At 39.9% G+C, this 20,916-nt stretch overlaps 1 protein-coding gene across 1 annotated transcript in view; it reads right to left on the bottom strand.

Annotated features, from left to right (window-relative positions):
* Positions 1 to 1,010: 1,010 nt before the first annotated feature.
* Positions 1,011 to 20,916, bottom strand: part of LOC115215100 (28S ribosomal protein S9, mitochondrial) — a 30,128-nt gene continuing 10,222 nt past the window's right edge. Inside the window, exons 6-14 of the mRNA XM_029784265.2 lie at positions 19,785 to 19,864; positions 17,884 to 17,969; positions 16,236 to 16,311; positions 13,378 to 13,503; positions 12,366 to 12,408; positions 9,918 to 10,023; positions 4,643 to 4,812; positions 2,397 to 2,475; positions 1,011 to 1,159 (exon numbers count right to left, since the gene is read on the bottom strand). Of these exons, the coding sequence (XP_029640125.2) occupies positions 1,147 to 1,159; positions 2,397 to 2,475; positions 4,643 to 4,812; positions 9,918 to 10,023; positions 12,366 to 12,408; positions 13,378 to 13,503; positions 16,236 to 16,311; positions 17,884 to 17,969; positions 19,785 to 19,864 (779 nt within the window). The 3' untranslated portion in view covers positions 1,011 to 1,146. The remainder of the gene's footprint in view (positions 1,160 to 2,396; positions 2,476 to 4,642; positions 4,813 to 9,917; positions 10,024 to 12,365; positions 12,409 to 13,377; positions 13,504 to 16,235; positions 16,312 to 17,883; positions 17,970 to 19,784; positions 19,865 to 20,916) is intronic.

Here is a 20,916-nt window from a genome sequence, read left to right as displayed (position 1 = left end):
TGACATCACAATAAAATACACTCTAGTCTGCAATTGTTGCAGAATGGCTTACCGCATACACACACAAACACTTGCTTCTGTTCCTCTTCTGAACACCAATTGCCTTCAACCAAATTCCCTCTGTTGGAACCTCTTGGACCACAAACCTGGTTTCAGAACAACAAAGGTTTTTCTTCACCTGTTTCTCAACCAGGAGGGATGGAAAGGTAAAGTTGACCTGGACGAGATTTGAACTCAGAATGTAGAGAGATGGAAACACTGCCGCTAAGCATTTTGACCAAAATGCCAACGATTCTGCCAGCTTTAATCCATGCTTGCTTGTACTTGCGATGGCATTTGCCTGGGGCAGGCTGAGGTTGCTCTGACCAACAAGTTCATACCTCCCTCATGAAGGATGACCACAGTCAGCTGCAGTTGAGGTTGTAATAGATACCCACTTCTGGTTCCACTGCCAGAAACCATAGAGACAAAGCCCATAAAATTTAGTGTTGAAGTTATGATCTAAGGTGTAAGAGATCAAAGGAATAAATACCTATCTCTAAAATTAATACTGGGGTCAATGTGTTTAGCTAAACCCTTCAAGGTGGTGCCCCAGCATGACCACAGTCCAATGACTGAAACAAGTGTAACATAATAGATATCTTGATTTTAATTTCCTAATATCGCTTTACTGTGGAGGAAGGGGTTATGCCTTGTGACCTTTGCAAACCCTTTTAGACAGAGGAACAAGATATTCTTTTCTACTCTGGGCACAAGGCCTGAAATTTTCAGAGAAGGGACCAGTAGATTAGATTGACCCTCAGTACACAACTGGTACTTAATTTATCGACCCCGAAAAGATGAAAGGCAAAGTTGACCTCAGCGGAATTTTATTTCAGAATGTAAAGACAGACGAAATAACGCTAAGCACTTCGCCCGGCGTGCTAACGATTCTGCCAACTCACGACCTTAGAGAGGAACAACATATCAACATTCCTATTAAACAGTTGAAATCTGCAGAAGAACACACGTTTTCGTTAAACTTGTTTATTTCTATTATATGTTAATTTTTTTATATAAAACCTTTTATTTTACAGCTACATTCACTCTGAAACCAATAAAACATGGATGTGTTACAATATTGATCTGAAGACTTTCATTCCATCTTCAACGCTTTTTCCTAAAAAAACAAAGAAAAAAGATACAGTAAACAATAAGAATAAAACTCTACACATTCATAGAACAATGAAGTCAATATATTCTTTTCTACTCTAGGCAAGGCACAAGGCCCAAAATTTGGGGGAGGGGGAGGGCAGTTGATTAGATTGACCTCAGTATGCAACTGGTACTTAATTTATCGACCCCGAAAGGATGAAAGTCAAAGTTGACGTCAGTGGAATTTGATCTCAGAACGTAAAGACAGATGAAATATCACTAAGCATTTTGCCAGGCATGCTAACAATTCAGCCAGCTTGCCACCTTAACAATGTCAATATATTGCGGCTATGAAGGTGGTGAGCTAACATAATTGTTACGGCACCAGGAAACATGTTTGGCAGCATTTCTGCCCACTTTATGTTGTGAATTCAAATGGTGCTGGGGCCAACTGTGCCTTCCATCTTTTCAGGGTCAATAAAATAAGGACCAGTTGAGCAATGCGGTCGATGTAATTGACTTAACCCTTCCCTCGAATTGACTGACCGTGTGCTAAAATTTGAAACCGGGATATCACATAATCATCATCATCACCGTTTAACGTCTGCTTTCCATGCTGGCATGGGTTGGATGGTTTGAGTGAGGATTGGCAAGCCAGGAGGTTGCACTAGGTTCCAATCAAATCTGGCAAGGTTTCTACAAATGGATGCTCTTCCTAACGCCAACCATTCTAAGAGTGTAGTGAGTGCTTTTTACGTGCCACTGGCACAAGAGCCAATCAAGTGGCACTGGCATCGACCACGCTCAAATGGTGCTTTTTACATGCCACCATAAAAACTCTATCAATATTAATTGAAGTTTTTGTTTTCTTTTTAATTTTTTTCTCCTGAGCCCCAGGACTCATAAGATCATTTATCCAGACCCCATGATGTATAAGTGACCAAGATCACAACATTGACCACTGAATGGGACACCTGTCTGTTGCAGTGTTCAAGGCCAGCAATTCTGAAGGAAGGGGACGATTACATCATCCCTGTTCTTGACAGGCCCTTTCTCTTCATCACCCCACAAAGAGATGAAAGACAAAGCTGACCTCAACAAGATTTGAACTCAGAATGTAGAGAGCCAAAAGACATGCCATTAAGTGCTTTGCTCAACATGCAAATGATTCTCCTACCTTAACTGACCTTTTTACTCATGTCTTACAACAAGCAGGAAGGAACATGGGGGACCTTTCTAAAACCAACAGATACACAACTTACCAAGTACTCTTTTTCCTAGCTTTTGGTTGACCAGGCTTTTTACGTTCTTTGCGGCGCAAATCTCTCATCAAAAGTCCAGCTGCAATATAGAAACAGGAAATTACTTTTCTTCTTCTGGTTCTTTTCTTTCAGCAACACGGCTAACTTAAGCATTCTTCAATAAGCTACATTGTCTGTTTAACCCTTTCATTACTGTATTTATTTTGAAATGCGCTGTGTTTCTTTCAATTACTTTAAATATAACAAAGAATTTAGTAAAACAACTTCGTTATCATTAAGCTAGTGTTAGGAACATTAATTGTGACTAAGGTTTGGTGGAAGATTTTAAGAAAACAAGACATTTGTACTCAGAGCCAGTTTCAGCTGGGTTGGTAGCAAAAGGGTTAAAAACTGGTTTAAATAATGCTACAGTACACAGACTTATCCCTTATTCCAGTCAGGCAGACATTCAACTAATGTCTGCCTAAGTCATCCTGTCCTTCTTTCATGCTGACATGGTTTAGAGCAGTGGTTCTCAACTAAGGCTCATGTGGCCCTTGGTTCTCAACTGAGGCCCATGTGGCCCTTCATACAAGATTTTGTTGCTAAAATTTATCTGCAATAAACTGGTTATACTTTTATAATACACAGAATATTTTAACAATTTTTTTTTTACACAATACTTAATAATATTTAATTATAAAAATTGGATTTTTTTAAATATCGAAGAACTATGAAGGTCCAGTAGGGTAAAAGAGGAAACAGGGTTCCAGAGGAGATGGTTGAGGTTTGCATGGTTCGACAAAATCCAACTAACCCGAGGGTCGTGTGGGTCTCCAATATCTCCCTCAGCAAGGTTTCTATGATTGGTTGCTCTTCCTACCAGGAACCACTTTACCAGAGTGTACTGGGTGCTTTTTTCATAGCACCAGCACTGGTAGGGTCGCTAAGTAACATGCAAGTAAAAACTCCTTCACAGAGTGGGAATGCAGTATTGAGGGTGGGTGGCATCGTGCCAAGAGTAGAGATGCTTAAGTAGGAAAGAGGAACAGGAATAGATGTCTTGTTGCAAAGGAGATACATGGGAGTAGACGAGTTTTATTAATTTTATCAGATACACTGAGATGAGAATACTTGAGAGGCAGACACTTTCATTTTCATTTTCCTGAAATGAAGAAACATAATTTGCTGTTAATGTGACATTGATTTTAAAGTACCTTAGTCTGTGGGTGTCTTTCAGGGACACAAGTTTTTACCATACCAAAATTCTTTATTTTCTGTAGACATTCAAAACATGTTTGGAATAAAATTCACTTGCTAGAAATAGCCAAATTCTCCCGTAAATCACACAATATTACAACTTTAAAAGGCACGTGGCACATTGGTTAGAGCGTTGGGCTCACAATTATGAAGTAGTGAAATTTTTTACATTATTTACATTTGACGGATATTTGTCCTCATCTTGTTTGTTGTTAACACAAAGTTTCGGCTGATATACCTTCCAGCCTTCATCAGCTGTCTTGGGGAAATTTCAAACCTGGGTTCTCATTCCTAAGGTATTTTTTGATGATGATGATGATGACGATGACGATGACGATGACGATGACGATGTTGTTGTTGTTGTTGTTGTTGTTGTTGTTATTATTGTTATTATTATTGTTATTCAGGTCACTGCCTGGAATCGAACTCAGAATCTTGGGGTTAGTAGCCCGTGCCCTTAACCACTACACCATATGCCTGTGTGTGTTCAATTCCTGGCCCAGGCTGTCTGTTGTCTTCTTGAGCAAGTCAATTTATTTCATGTTGCTCCTGTTCACTCAGCTGTAGAAATGAGTTGCAACATCACTGGTGCCAAGCTGTATCGGCCTTTACCTTTCCCTTTGATAACATCGGTGGTATGGAGTTGAGAGGCTAGTGTGCAGGGGCGATTGCTGGTCTTCCATAAACACCCTTGCCTGGATTTGTGCCTCAGAGGGTAACTTCCCAGGTGCAATCCCACAGGCATTCATGACCAAAGGGGGACATTTACAATTTTAAACAGAGGACATATTTGATAATGTCATCTTAGATATATTATGCCTGAAAACAAAGATGGATAATCATGGCTAGAATGCTTATCTACAGGATCAAAACTGACCTAGGGTTACACAATAACAGCTAGATGAATATAGCAGTGCTCCAGCACGGCCAAGTCAAATGACTGAGACAAGTAAAAGAATAAAAGAACAGCTAAATTTAAAAGAATATTGGAAACGAAAATCCCTTACCTAACCGCATCTTCTCAACTGTTGCACTGTCCATAAAAGAAGCCAAGGCCTTGGACAACGCAAATCGAATGGAACCAGCCTGACTGGTGTGGCCACCACCTTCTACAGTAGCTTCCACATCAACTTCTCCAATTTTCTTCACAAACTGAAGTGGATACATCAACTGTGCTCTAAATAAATAAAAATAGCTTTTATAGTCAGATACACTGCCAGATCAGACTGGGCCTGGTGCAGCCGCCTGGCTTCCCAAACACCAGTCGAACCGTCCAACCCATGCTAGCATGGAAAGCAGACGTTAAACGATAATGATGATGATGATGATAATGATAAGAGGGTGGATGAAATCCAACAGGGTATGAATAAACATCGACTTTAGTGAAGCATTATAAGCAAAGTTACTACAAATAAAAAGTGGAAGAATGGGATGATTGGGTGCAGCTGTTTGGACACTGGTGATGTGGTACGGCTGACTGGACACTGGTGATGTGGTACGGCTGACTGGACACTGAGCCTGTTCTGAAGATAGTAATTTCTGACACTAGACGCAAACACGCACACACATATACAGTGAGAGATTACAATTTATTAATCAAACATCACTGACACAAACACTTTCTTCTCTTCATACAGATAAAGAGAAATAAGCCAACACACACAAACAGTGAGGGGTAGAGAGAGGGAAGGAGGGGGAGGGGAGAGAAGCATTAAAACATCTGATATCAGATGAGTCATTACAGGATCAGCAACAGCAAATAGGTGGTGCCAAACCAGCTGTGTCCAAAACGTCTCATAATTGATAAGAGAAGGTCAGTGTAAGGGCCATCACCACTGTAAGGGCTCTCATCATCATCATCATCATCGTTTAATGTCCACTTTCCCTGCTAGCATGGGTTGGACAGTTCGACCGGGGCCTGGGAAGCCAGGAGGCTGCACCAGGCTTCAGTCTGATCTGGCATTGTTTCTACAGCTGAATGCCCTTCTTAATGCCAACCACTCCATGAGTTGGCATTAGGAAGGGCATCCAGCTGTAGAAACACTGCCAGATCAGACTGGGCTCTAAATCAACAAAAAGATAGACACAGCAACTTAGCCCTAGCTAAATATGGCTGCAGTTGTCTCATGAGGGAAAAAGCAACAGTTGTACATCTTCAATCCAAACATCTAAGCTAATTCAGTTCCTAATTATAACCAGGTCCACCAACTTCATGCCACTGTAGTTCACACTCCCAAGCACAGCTCCTTTGCTCTTGTAGCAGATGGTGTTGACACTATTACTACTACTACTACTACTATTAATACTACAGCATAACATTGGGCATAACAGCTTCTTATGCCTCCTTGTTGTGCATATAACTAATGCATGGTCCACCTCAGCAGATAGTTTAGCATCTCAGCAACTATACCTAGCAGTCCTTCCCTGCCTTCACCTCCTTAATTGCTGCTTCAAACATCTAAATATACCTATATATATATATATATATATATAAATACACATATATTGAACAAGTAGAAAGATAAATTTTATTCAACGCATGGATACTGAACAGTACATATTTAAAGGATAAAATCCCGTTTAAAAAAAAAAGGGATTTTATCCTTTAAATATTTACTGTTCAGCATGTACATATTGAATAAAATATATCTTTCTGCTTGTTCTACAATACATTTCAATGCTTCGAAAACAAACAACGTAACACATATATGTGTGTGTGTGTGTGTGTGTGTATAAATTAGAATAAACAGTAAGAGGTTGTCATGATAGTATTTGTTGTTTCGAATGCCAGAACGGAGAGCTACGATACATTCTTGTCGTCTATTAATAGCAACAGACACTACGGAAAAAATAAACAGTCAAGTAAAAGGGAAGTAACTCTGATAGGTGGAAAAAGAAATAAAATAAAAAATATTATTAAAAATATACACACAACCACATTCTCACAATATAGACATAAACCTCCTGCACTCACAACGGCTACATACATACACACTCACACAAACATGTATACATACATGCACACATACACTAAACACACTAACATATATGTAAGTACTTACACATATCCACACACGCACCCATGCATGTATATATATGTATGCAGCCTCATCCTTATATACACATAGGCGCTTCCTTGCCTACATGTAACATAATACATATATATTTAGACATTTATAGGTATAAATATACGTATATATATATATATATATCATCATCATCGTTTAACGTCCGTTTTCCGCGCTAGCACGGGTTGGACGGTTCGACCGGGGTCTGGGGAGCCAGGGGCTGCCCCAGGCTCCAGTCTGATCTGGCAGTGTTTCTACAGCTGGATGCCCTTCCTAACGCCAAACACTCCGCGAGTGTAGTGGGTGCTTTTTACGTGCCACCTGCACAGGTGCCAGAGGGGTCTGGCATCGGCCACGATCAGTTGGTGCTTTTTTTTTTTTTTTTTTTTTTGTGCTACCGGCACAGAAGCCAGTCAAGGCGGTGCTGACATCAGTCACGTTCGGATGGTGCTTTTTATGTGCCACTGGCACAGAAGCCAGTCGGGGCGGTGCTGGCATCGGTCACGTTCGGATGGTGCTTTTTATGTGCCACCGGCACAGAAGCCAGTGGAGGCTGCACTGGCGACGGCCACGTTCAGATGGTGCTTTTTATGTGTCACCGGCACAGGTATCACAACTACTACTGTTTCCATTGATATTTGGGTCGATGTTCATGTACATGCACTTGACTCAACAGGTCTCCTCAAGCACAGCGAGATGTTCCGGGATCCCACGATCGGTTGGTGCTTTTTATGTGCCACCGGCACAGAAACCAGTCGGGGCGGTGCTGGCATCGCCCACGTTCGGATGTTGCTTTTTATGTGCCACCGGCACAGAAGCCATTCGAGGCGGGGTTGGCATCGGTCACGTTCGGATGGTGCTTTTTATGTGCCACCGGCACTATATTTATAGACATACAATCACACTCTCACACACACACATGTATATATATACGCTCCCATCACACACCTACACCCGCACATATAAAAACATGCATATCCGTATAAATGGAGGGGTGGGGCCTGTGCATGAAAATTGCACATGTGCACCAGACAGTCTTACACTCATATACATACATATGTCTATATATATTATATATATATATATATATAGATGTGTGTGTGTGTGAGTGCAAATGTATATATATATATATATATATATATATATATTCTCTTTCTCTTTTCTCTTTTACTTGTTTCAGTCATTTGACTGCGGCCATGCTGGAGCACCGCCTTTAATCGAGCAACTCGACCCCGGGACTTATTCTTTGTAAGCCCAGTACTTATTCTATCGGTCTCTTTTTTGCCGAACCGCTAAGTGACGGGGACGTAAACACACCAGCATCGGTTGTCAAGCGATGCTAGGGGGACAAACACAGACACACAAACACACACATATATATATATATACATATATACGACAGGCTTCTTTCAGTTTCCGTCTACCAAATCCACTCACAAGGCATTGGTCGGCCCGGGGCTATAGCAGAAGACACTTGCCCAAGATGCCACGCAGTGGGACTGAACCCGGAACCATGTGGTTGGTTAGTAAGCTACTTACCACACAGCCACTCCTGCGCCTATAGTACTTGGAGTTTATATATATATATATATATATATATATATATATATATATATATATGTAGATATATGTAAATGTATAAATATATGTGTATTGTTATGTGTATGCATGTAAGCACCTATGTGTATATGAGGATGAGGCTGTGTACATATATACATATATGTATATATGTGTGTGTGTGTGTGTGCGTGTGCATGTACAAATACATGTTTGTGTGAGTGTGTGCGTATGCAGACGTGAATTTAGAAGGTTTATGTCTATGTATTGTGAGAATGTAGTTGGGTGTATATTTATATATATATATTTTATATATTTTTTACAATATTCTTTATGTTTTTTTCTTTTACTCCCCTTATATTTAATGGATTTCATAGCTGACAAGAATGTACCATAGCTCTTCTCTCCAGCATTTGAAACTCCAAGTACTATAATGACAACCTTTTACTGTTTGTTCTAAATTATCTCTATATATATAAACGGCAGTTTGTCTGTCTGTGTGTCTGTCAGGTTGTACCCTCACCCTGACCACGGCTTTCAACCGATTCTGATGAAACTTGACACACACATAGCCCAATGTCATAATTTAAAACTAACGCAGCAAAAATTTTGAAAAGTTCCCCCAGTTCTGAAAAAAAATCGATAAATTCGACATGGGTCGAGGATCTAAGCTTTTTATATGCAACACATTTTCTACAGACCATCTAGGGGACACAACTCGACCTTTTTAACTCTCGGAACACATGGGGTAAGTATCCCAAAATGTATAAAAATGTACAAAAACGGCAAAAAAGCGGGCAGCAATGTGAGTGACAACAACGAAAAAGTCAAAAGTGACCAAACTGAACAAACAAATGAAAAAGGTTTTTTGGTGCACACGACAAAAGCGGTTTATAATAAACCAAGAGTTTGCAAGTAGCGTCTGAGGACCCTTAGGGTACATCAAAAATTTAAGGTAAAACGTTTGGGGTGGTAGTTATAAAGAGAGTGTAAACAAAAAAAGTATTCGAATAACTTGAGGCTGCAGCAGCTATTAGCAGAAGTGGGGGTAAAGTCTCGAATGTAATTTCTTCCTGTTAGGAATTGGTTGGGTTGAATTATCGATAGCTGTTTGATAGTTATTTGGGAGTGAAGAGAAGACATTGCAACCTACACATACGCCTTCGTTCCCTAGAGGGAAAGGACTAGATTGGGATTAGTCGTTGCCTACTAGGAGTTCTTACATACCCGGGCAACGCTGGGCTATGCTGCTAGTAACATATATAAACAACCCTCTATTTCTCTAATATCTACATCTCACTCTTTTGTTGTTACATTTAATTATTATTATTATTATTATTATTATTATTATTATTATATATATCTATATGCATGCACACACATACACACACACACATGTATGCATGTGTACATGTGTGTACTCTTGTTGAGACATAACATGATGATTGTAAACGAGTGTCACTGTCACACAAGCAGTGTCATTCATTTTCAATATTCTGCAAAGAAAGGGTTCGGCCATGGGGAAACATTATCTTTCTTAGATACCGAAGAGGGTTGGCAACAGGGAGGGGGGAGGTCTGGCTGTAGAAGATCTGCAAGGCTGGATTATTAGAATGGAGAAAGGGACAATTTGAGACAAGGAAAAAACTATTCTTACCTTGATGATTTCGATCTAAAGTAAAGTAAGTCTTGACCATTGATTGTAAACTTCCCACTGCCTTGAATCCACAGCGTAAGAGAAGTCAGACATGATTTTCTTTTTCCTGGGAAGAAAATAAAATGACCTTACAAAAATGTGAACTCGGAATATATTTTAACAAAATAATACTTTTTATTGTCATCATCATCATCATCCTCACCATTATAGTAACATTTTTTTTACCATGGTGACGTGGTTTGGCTAGGTCAGCAATACAACCATTCTGTTCATGGGTGTGTTTTGTCACGGCCATTCTGGTGCTACCTAATCGCTACTGCTGAGCTGACACTGATTTATTTGGTGTCAAACATTTCAAATGTTTCTCTCCTTCTCTCTCTCTTTCTCTCTCTCTCTCTGTTTGTGTATATGAGCATTTACTTTGTTTATCATTATCGTCATTTAATGTCTGTTTTCCATGCTGGCAAGCCTGAGGGCTGCACCAGGCATGCTTTCTATGTCTGGATGCCCTTCCTTATGCCAACAACTTTACACAGTGTACAGGGTGCCTTTTATGTGTTGCCAGCACAGGGTGCCTTTTATGTGGCATTAGCACCCACAAGGTCACCAAGTAGTCTGCAAGAGGAGGACCCCTCAGCTCAATGAAGGAGAGGAAGTGAGAGAAGTGGCCATGTATCATGCAAGAGGTTGGTGCATGACAGAGGGACAGGAATAGCTGTCTTACTACAGAGAAAATGCTTGGCTGTCTCTATCTGTTTGTGTATATTTCCATGCACCAAAAATTACCGTCACCCAAACATGTTGACTGTCCAGTCAGCTGTGCCAAATCTTCAGCACCAAAACAGCCATGCCAAATCATCTCATTCGGTCTCTCTCTTTATATTCCTCTTCTGTCATCTTGTCCATGACAACCAATGTTCTCTGAGCATACTACTATTTCTCAGTAGCATATTCATCATCATCATCATCACCATCATCGTTTAACGTCTGTTTTCCATGCTGGCATGAGTTGGATGGTTCGAACGGGGTCTGGCAAGCCAGGAGGTCACACCAGGCTCCAATCTGATCTGGCAATGTTTCTACAGCTGGATGTCCTTCCTAATGCCAACCACTCTGAGAGTGTAGTGGGTGCTTTTTACGCGCCACTGACACAGTACCCAGATGGGGCGAGGAGGCTGGCACCGACCATGTTCGGATTGTGCTTTTTACATGCCACCAGCACAAGAGACAGTCAGACAGCACTGGCACTGGCCACGTTCAGATGGTGCTTTTTACATGCCACTGGCACAGGAGCCAGCTAGGGCGAGAGGGATGGCACTGACCACATTCAGATGGTGCTTTTGATGTGCTACCAGCACAGGGAGCCAGTCAAGTGGCATTGGCGACGACCGATGCATGAATGGTGCTTATTGCATGCCACCAGCATGGGAGCTAGTCAGGTGGCACTGGTATCAGCCACAGCTACAATTTCCATTTGATTGTGGAGGGCTAGATCAAACCAAACCCAAAGCAGCTTGACCTGTCCATTTGTCCAGTGCAACAACACCATTGAACAGTATCGAACTGCATCTCAAGTGCCAAATTGTAGGATCAACTCTTGCTTAATTTTTGTACCTGTCACTACTTTGTATTTCCTCAGAGTACTGCCAATGACCTCAATGCCACCTCCAGGACAGCCACCAAGTACTGATGATCAACCCTACCAAAAGCTTTTGACTGATCCAAATTGATCAAGGCCCCATCTTTGCCAGGTTCTTTACCACTTTTTCCTTTCTATGATGTGCCTCATGAGGTGGTCAACATCGATGCATCTGTTTAGTATGGCCATAATGTAATTAAACAGTATAATTAAAAAAAAACAAAAACACAAATAAAATGTGGGTGAAGAGTCACTCCGTTTTTGCTGAAGGTCCTCCACAACTCTGACTGCCTTCCATTTCTATATACACCTCATCCAGGCACTGATGACTGTCAGTCTCAAAAAGGGCCCATGAGTGAGTGAGTGATCTTCATCATCATCCTTTTAACATTTTCCCCATGCTTGCATGGATCAGATGGAGCTTACTGAGGTAGACTTTCTAAGGTAGGATGGCCTTCCTGTCAAAGACTTTCACAGAAGACTAGAAATGAAGGACACTGCTTCTATGATAGTGACGATCATGTACAATTGTCACATCAAGTCAAGACAAGAACACACACACACACACACAAGCTTCCATACAATTTCCATCCACTCAAAAAGTTTTAGTCGACCTGGGGCTATAGTAGAAGACATTTGCCCAAGCCAAGGTGTCACGCAGTGGAAGTTGAACCCATAACCATGAGGTTGGAAAGCAAGCTTCCTAACCACACAGCCACTCCTCTATCTATTATGATAAATCAGTGGAAATTATTTCAAATACAGACCAGAACTTAAGTAGAAAAAACAAAATCATTGTTGGACCTTACCTACAGTTTTTACATACTGGCGACCATCTTCATCAATAAGAGGCTGAAATAAGAACAAACATATATATTTCTGAGGAGGACCAAAACAAATATTTTCCATCACTGCAAAAGCTTAATTTATTTACCTTGAGTTAAGTCATACTGACAATTTCTAAAAGGAATGAAATGGTGCTATATGTGTTTACCTATGACCAGTAAGTTTAACACCTTCCTAATAAGTAAGCAAAAAGAAAATTACATATGTATGTTCTATGCATCGTCTTCCTTATTCTTTAATACTTATTCTTTAATCTAATGAAGAAACGATTATCTCCCTTGTACTAATTATCCACGAGGAGAATCCTCATGTTTGGTTTAATCACCAATTAGTGAAACAAACAACTGCAATTTTATGGCAGATAAAATTAATTTTAATCCTATTTAAACATATTTTTCTTTCAATCACTGTCATATTTTAAAACAGTTCAAAAATGGTAAGAATTGATTTGCCGTAAAGAATATAAAAATTTAAATATTTTGAATAGTAACCGTCTTTACAGAAGTTTTGCATAAAATTAATTTTAATGATAACACTGAACACATTGTAATTAAAAAAAAAACGATGGAGAAAACTTTTCAAATATAAATAAAATGGAAGCATACAAAAATAAACATTATTCTCCATCTTTCTGTGAATTTTGTTTCATTTTGAAAAATAAAAAATTTATTTTATGGTTTATTATTGTTTACATTTTGAACCATTTATGTATACTTGAGGGCACCAAAACCTTTTAAGTGCTTAGGGCCTCTATGAGCCTTAATCCAGCTCTGTTTTTACCTATCAAAGGAGCCACAAGCACTTCACATGATGGAACTTCCATCTACCAAATCCACTCACAAGGTTTTGGTCAGCCGAGGCTATAGTAGAAGACACTTGCCCGAGGTGCCATATGTGGGATTGAACTCAGAACCATGTGATTGGGAGGCAAGCTTCTTACATAGATCATAAGTGTAATGTTTAAATGGAACTTACGGTTTCAATTTGAATTTGTGAAAGCTGGTTTTCATATTTCTTTCTGTATTTTAAAATGAATTCCTCTTCTGTGGAGCTAAATTGCTGAGACACCAGACGTTCCATTAGATTAATGAAGTTGTTATGCTGCAACGACAAGAATAAGACTCAAGACAATTCCTCTATAAATCAAAAATAATAGAAAGAACAATGAACCTTATATGCATGTGTGTGTGTACGTACATATAAAGAAAATGAGATGACAAAGGAATCAATAATGAAATAGTTATCTAATGAACTTCATTAGCTTACAGTTGTTTCTGCTCTAAGATGCAATGGACTCATAGTTGGGGGGCCTGAGTAACACCTTATAACTTCATAATAGCTACATATATATATATATGTCCATTTTTTTTCCATCCTTGTTTTTGTATACATTTGCTGTTTTCTTCCAAGGAATCTAATGCTCTTAGCTTAGTTTTTCCTAGGGGCTGGTCAAATTGGAGCAATCTCAAGTATAATCAGCCAAAATTGCAAAGATAATCTGGTACTTGACTGCGGAAAGAAAACTTTGAATGACCTGTCCTTGTTTTCTTTGTATCGTCTATCTGGACGTTTTGTGTATCACCTAACTGTCCAGATGGCTTGCATTCTTGTCTAATTTTGTATTTGATATATATATATATATATATCTATATATATATATATATATATACACACACACATATATTTAAGTATATGATGGATTTCTTTCAGTTTCCATTTAGCATATCCAGTCAGAAAGCTTTAGTAGAAGACAGTTGTCCACAGTGGCACTCAGTGGAACTGAGCCTGAAACCATGGGGCTGGGAAGCTAATTTCTTAACCCCACAGCCACACCTGCACCCACACACACACACACGTATGGAACATAGACATGAAATGATGGTGACAGAGACTTACATACTTACATGCATACATATGTATGCGTGTGTGTATAAATGTATGATGAATTCCAGCCTTGCATAATCACACTTTGAAGTAGTACTTTGGTGAACTTATCACATCATCATCATCTACGTTTTTCTAATTTAAGTAGAAAATATTTAAAAATTTCAAATAGCCCAGGTTTCATTGATCAAAACACCTTTGATTTAGAACTCAAAACTCAAGCTAGGGCAACCATTTATTCAACCAATGAACTGAAAAGGTGGGCATTAGATAGGCGTAAGAGTGGCTGTGTGGTAAATAGCTTGCTTACCAACCACATGGTTCCGTGTTCAGTCGCATTGCGTAGCACCTTGGGCAATTATCTTCTACTATAGCCTCGAGCCGACCAAAGCCTTGTGAGTGGATTTGGTAGACGTCATATATATATATATATGTACATGTGTGCATATGTTTGTCCCCCCAACATCGCTTGACAACTGATGCTGGTGTGTTTACGTCCCCGTAACTTAGCAGTTCGGCAAAAGAGATCGATAGAATAAGTACGAGGCTTACAAAGAATAAGTCCTGGGGTCGATTTGCTCGACTAAAGGCAGTGCTCCAGCATGGCCACAATCAAATGATTGAAACAAGGTAGGCATTCGATGATCCCTCATTTTTGAACATAAAATGCAGAATATGAAATGTATGTCGCTTTACATTGACCCTGCATGAAAGACCCTTTCTCTATTCACCAGATTTAGCCCCTGTGGACTTCTGTCTCTTCCCCCAAGATGAAAATGCAGCTCAAAGGTTGCTGTTTTAACACCGCTGTTGAGATGCAGAACGAATCACAGAAAGTCCTCAACTCGCTAACAGAAAATGACTTCCAGGTCACATTCCCAAAGAGGCAGGATCCCTGGGACTTGGGTATTGCTGTGCTAGGGGACTATTTCAAAGGAGACGATGTTAAAAATTAGGGAGATAAGTTATTTGTTATCAAACATAACTAGTCCTGGAACCTTTTGATACTATCTCATGTTCAAGTCCTCCATAAACAAAAATGTGCTGTTGGGTATTTAAATATATAGGTGCAGGAGTGGCTGTGTGGTAAGTAGCTTGCTTACCAACCACATGGTTCCAGGTTCAGTCCCATGACATGGCACCTTGGCAAGTGTCTTCTACTATAGCCCTGGGCCAACCAAAGCATTGTAAGTGGATTTGGTAGACGGAAACTGAAAGAGGCCGATTGGGTGTGTATATATATATATATATATATATAGATAGATAGATAGATAGATAGATAGATAGATAGATAGATATACATACATACATACATATATACATACACAGGGTGTTCAAAAAGTCTCACCACAGTGAATTTTTTTCATCCTGCGCATCACCATGGCACTACTTCAAGAGTTTTTTGGTGAACGGATTATTTCAAAGGGACTTTGGCCACCAAGATCACCTGATTTAACACCACCAGACTTTTTTCTGGGGAGCAAGTAAAGGATCAGTGTACAAGAACCGCCCAAAAACCATTAAATACTTACTGCAGAGAGCCCTTTTCAACACCCTGTGTATATATGTGTGTGTGTGTGTGTGTGTGTGTGTGTGTCTGTTCCCCACAACATTGCTTGACAACTGATGTTGGTGTGTTCACGTCCCTGTAACTTAGCAGTTCAGCAAAAGAGACCAATAGAATAAGTATTAGGCTTACAAAGAATAAGTCATGAGGTCGATTTGCTCAACTAAAGGTGGTGCTTCAGCATGGCCACAGTCAAATGACTGAAACAAATACAAGAATATGAAGACCATTAGAATTGAATACCTTAACTAAAAACATTGCAGGGTTGGCACCTGGGCAGGGTTCCATCCAGGCAGTAGTGTTAGAAGAAGCTTTGCCCAACCTATATCCCCATGGCAAAAACAGGTACGAAAAATAAAATGAAGCTAAAACATATACTTACATCTTCTTCAGTGATTTTTTCTAAAACTATTTGCTTCAAACGATCCAAGTCGATCCATTCGCTACTTTTTAAATTTCTAGATAAAAATATGAATTTTAAAATAAAAACAAGATTAAACATTAGATTTTAGTAAAACTTTCACTGAAAGACTTAGCCCTTTCGTTACCAACCCAGCTGAAACTGGCTCTGGTTCTGAGTATAAATGTCTTGTTTCCATAAGTTTTGAATTAAAATCTTCCTTAGTCACAATTTATGTTCCTAACACTAGCTGAATGATAACTAAGTTATTTTACTAAATTCTTTGTTATATTTAAAGTAACTGAAAGATACACAAAGTCTCTCAAAATAAATACAGTAACGAAAGGGTTAACCCTTTCATTACAAACCCAGCTGAAACTGGCTCTGGCTCTGAGCACAAATGACTTGCTTTCATAAGTTTTGAATTAAAAGCTTCCACCAAACCTTAGTCACAATTTATGTTCCCAACACTAGTTGAATGATAACTAAGTTATTTTACTAAATTCTTTGTTATATTTAAAGTAATTGAAAGAAACACAGACCATCTCAAAATAAATACAGTAACGGAAGGGTTAAGCCAATGCTAAACAAGAGAAAACTCATTTCACATTACAAACTACATATTTTGTATATAAAAAAAAAATCATTAATTACAAGGAGATAAGGTTTTTGGATCATTAGATAAGGTTTTTGGAACAGATGCACACAGTGGCAGTGCCAAAGAAGTTCACTTTGCAACTAAAATGAAAATAACAGCTTCCAGAGAGCAGCAAAGGAAATCAAACAGATTATAGGATTAACCATCATAATTGTTGTTGTTGCTGCGGTTGTTGTCATGATAAAATTTATAAACGGGAAATGTTGCACAGGTGGTAGAGAATCTCCTTGGGCTGATATTCTTTTATTTGTTTCAGTCATTTGACTGCGGCCATGCTGGAGCACCGCCTTTAGTCAAGCAAATCAACCCAATAGTCTTGTATTTATGTACTATCTGAGTATATTCCACTGATGAAGGCAGAGCATTTCTTATGCAGAGCCAGAAATCTGGGATCTGGAATTATCCAGTAATTTTTTTGCTAGTTTATTTTGTCTCTTTGTCTTCTCTCCTGGTGCTGTATGAACATTTAATGTGGTTATAGAGTCAAGTTTTGGCTGCTATTTCCAACGTGGTGGTATCTCTTGGATACCCTAAATTAAAATTTTAATAATAATTATTACCTTTGAAGGTTTTTATTCCCATGCTGGCCACCTGATAAGATTGGTATTTAAATAACGATCTTATCCTTATTTATATATATATATATAATGGGTTCGTTCAATTTCTGCCCACCAAATTCTTTCACAAAGCTTTATTTGGCCCAGAGGTTACAGTAGAAGACACCTGCCAAGGTGCCACACACTGGGACTGATCCTAAAACTAAATAGTTGGGAATCAAGCTTCTGAACCCCACAGCTATGTCCATTATTTTTTTTTTATTTCATGACGTCAAACTCCATGAAATTTGAAGTGAGAAAGCAAAGAGACATACTTCAATACAGCAGAACATTTAGTGAAGAAAGCAAGCATTCTACTGCATCCACCCGTTTCACCAATAACAATCTTTGCAATGAATTTCAAAAGTTGACTTACATTTCTTTAGGTTTCGTAAATAATGTTGTCTGTGCGTACGATTCATCTTCTTTTTTCTTCAAAGCCTCAATTTTCCACACAATGTCCTGAAATGGAATTTTAAAGACTCTAAAGAATTCTCTGTTTTAATACATTTCATGCATACAATGTGTTGGTGTGGTACTAAATTGGTCAGTACAGCCTGATGGTTTTTGTGGCCATGCTAGAGCACCACCTTGAAGAGACTTCAGTACTAATTTTTCTTTTGTTAAGCCTGGTAATTATTCTATCAGTCTCTACTGCCAAACCACTCAGTTACAGGGACATAAATACACCAACACCGGCTACCAAGTGGTAGTGGAGAACAAACAGACACAAAGACACCACCCCATGGACGAAGTGGTGAGAAAGGATCTAAAGACGTTGGGACTTACAGAGGGGATAACACGGGACCGAGACGCATGGCGATTTGTTGTGCTTGAAAAGACAACATCAAGCTATGTAAAAGTGTGGTTGCCCTTACGTACAGGGTCATCTCATGCAACCCTCTCCAGCTGAGCATCCTTAATACAGGCTCATGGGTGCTGGTGCTACATAAAAGCACTCCAGTAGAGTCTGCAAAGTGGTTGGCATTAGGAAGGGCATCCAACCATAGAACCCATGCCAAAACAGATACGGAGCCTGAACAGCCATTCAGCTGGTCAGAACCTGTCAAAACGTCCAACCCATGCCAGCATGGAAAACAGATCTTAAATGATGATATATATATACATATACACACACACAACAGGTTTCCTTCAGTTTGTGCCTACTGAATCCATTGTCCACTCAAAAGGCTTTTGTCAGTCAAAGGTTATAACAGAAATCACTTGCCCATGGTGCCATACAGTGGGACTGAACCCAGAACCATGTGGTTAGGAAGCAGGCTACTTAGCACACAGCCATGTATGTGCCTATGGTGTGTGGGCTTTATAGGATAGAAGGGTGGTTTGCAAATTAAAATGAGATACAGACTGGCTTTACTTGTAGACTGGGAACGTTGCAGGTTGTGTAGAATCTTCTTTGGCTGATCCCATCACCATCATCATTTTAACAGCCATCTTCCTGAGCTTGCATGGGTCGGGCAGATTCAACTGAGGCAGGTTTTTCTATAGCCTGGTGCCCTTCCTGTCACCAACCCTCACCTGTTTCCAAGCAAAGGTAATATTTCCCCCATGGCCAGACGTGCTTTTGCAAGACATTAGAAATGAAGGACATGACCGCTTGTATAACAGTGAAACTCATTTACAACTCACACAATGTGAAGACAATGAGAGAAACACACACCCCCCACCCCATGCCAGCATGGAAAATGGACAGTAGAGGATGGTGATGATGATGATGATGAAACTACATGTGAATTGTTGGCGATTTTTTTCCTCCATCTTCCTTTTCTCTTAGACTTTCCTCTATCTCCTGTTTCTGAAGAAGAGCTTTGTTCAAAAGATAAAAACCCCTTTCTTTCCTTCCCAGAGCATCTTTTAATACTTTGCATGTACCACAGCCCCACATTGTTGCTTTTTTCTTCATTTTTTTTTTATGAATTATATATATATATATATACACACATACACGTGTGTGTGTATATATATATATATACACACACACACATATATATATATACACATATACATATATATGTATACACGCAATGGGCTTCTTTCAATTTCTGCCTATCAGATCCACCCACAAGACTTTGGTTGGACCAAGGTTATGACAGAAGATACACGCCCAAGGTGTCACACAGTGGGACTGAACCTGGAACCAGGTGATTGGGAAGCAAACTTTTTTAACCACACAGCTACGCTTGTGCCTGATATGGAGGATGAAAATATGGTGCAAGGGAAGAAGCCAAAATAACCAAATCTGAATAAAGTACTTACATACATTAAGTTGTAATAGTTGGGCTTTGCCGTATAAAATAACCAGTGAAAAGGGCGTCCATCCATTCCGAACTGAGCACCTGTTGTAAAATGATAAAAAACAATAAAAACATTGTTATTCATTATCATAGGTTTTATGTCTGTTTCTTCTATGCTGGCATGGGTTGGACAAGACTTCTCAAGGCTGAATGTTCTTCCAGGTGCCAACTGTTGAACGTTGGGCCTCACAGAGGCAATGCCGAAAGACCAAGACCTTTGGAGATATACTGTGATTGAAAAGACCTGGCCAGTAAAGTGACATCACAGCTGTAGCCTACACCAGTGTCGCATAACCAGCCCATTTAAAAAGTACCTTTGAATTGTTGGACGACACTCCGTCCTTGAGGAGACCTTGAGTCGAGTAAAATAAAAATCAAAATCAAAATCACAATCAAATGGAAATTGTAGTTGTAGCTGATGCCAGTGCCGCCTGACTGGCTCCCATGCTGGTGGCATGCAATAAGCACCATACATGCAAGGGTCATTGCCAGTGCAGCCTAACTGGCTCCCTGTGCCAGGGGCATGTGAAAAGCACCATCTGAACATGCTCAATGCCAGCCCCCCCCCCCCCCCCCCGCTGCACCAGGCTCCATTCTGATCTGGCAAGGTTCCTACAGCTGAATGCCCTTCCTAATGCCAACCACTCTGACAAGAGTGTAGTGGGAGCTTTTTATGTGCCACCAGCAAAGGAGCCAGTCAGGTGGACCTGGCAATGATCATGTTCAGATGGTGCTTATTACATGCCACCAGCACAGGAGCCAGTTGTGGGTACCAGCATCGGTCACGACTGGTTGGTGCCTTTTATGTGCCACTAGCACAGGAGCCAGTCAGGCAGACCTGGCATCAATCACATTTGGATGGTGCTTTTTACATCGACTGGCATGGGAGCCAGCCAGGGATAACGGCCCCCAAACTGACTTATGATAAAAGTTCTTCCAGCCATGATCTTCACATCTTTTCTTTGTCAGATGATGATGATGATGATGGCTGTATCTAGATCTGCATGACTACCATGTCTTCACGTTTTCTTCTTAAGATGGTAGGGTGATATTTGAGGGTTATTTGGCTGGCTCTGACAGATCGAGGAACCATA

This window comes from Octopus sinensis, linkage group LG8 (assembly GCF_006345805.1).
Source record: "Octopus sinensis linkage group LG8, ASM634580v1, whole genome shotgun sequence".
In the NCBI taxonomy this organism is placed as follows: Eukaryota; Metazoa; Mollusca; class Cephalopoda; order Octopoda; family Octopodidae; genus Octopus; species Octopus sinensis.
Note: the sequence above shows the minus strand (reverse complement) of the source record. Positions and strands in the feature narration are given on the sequence as shown.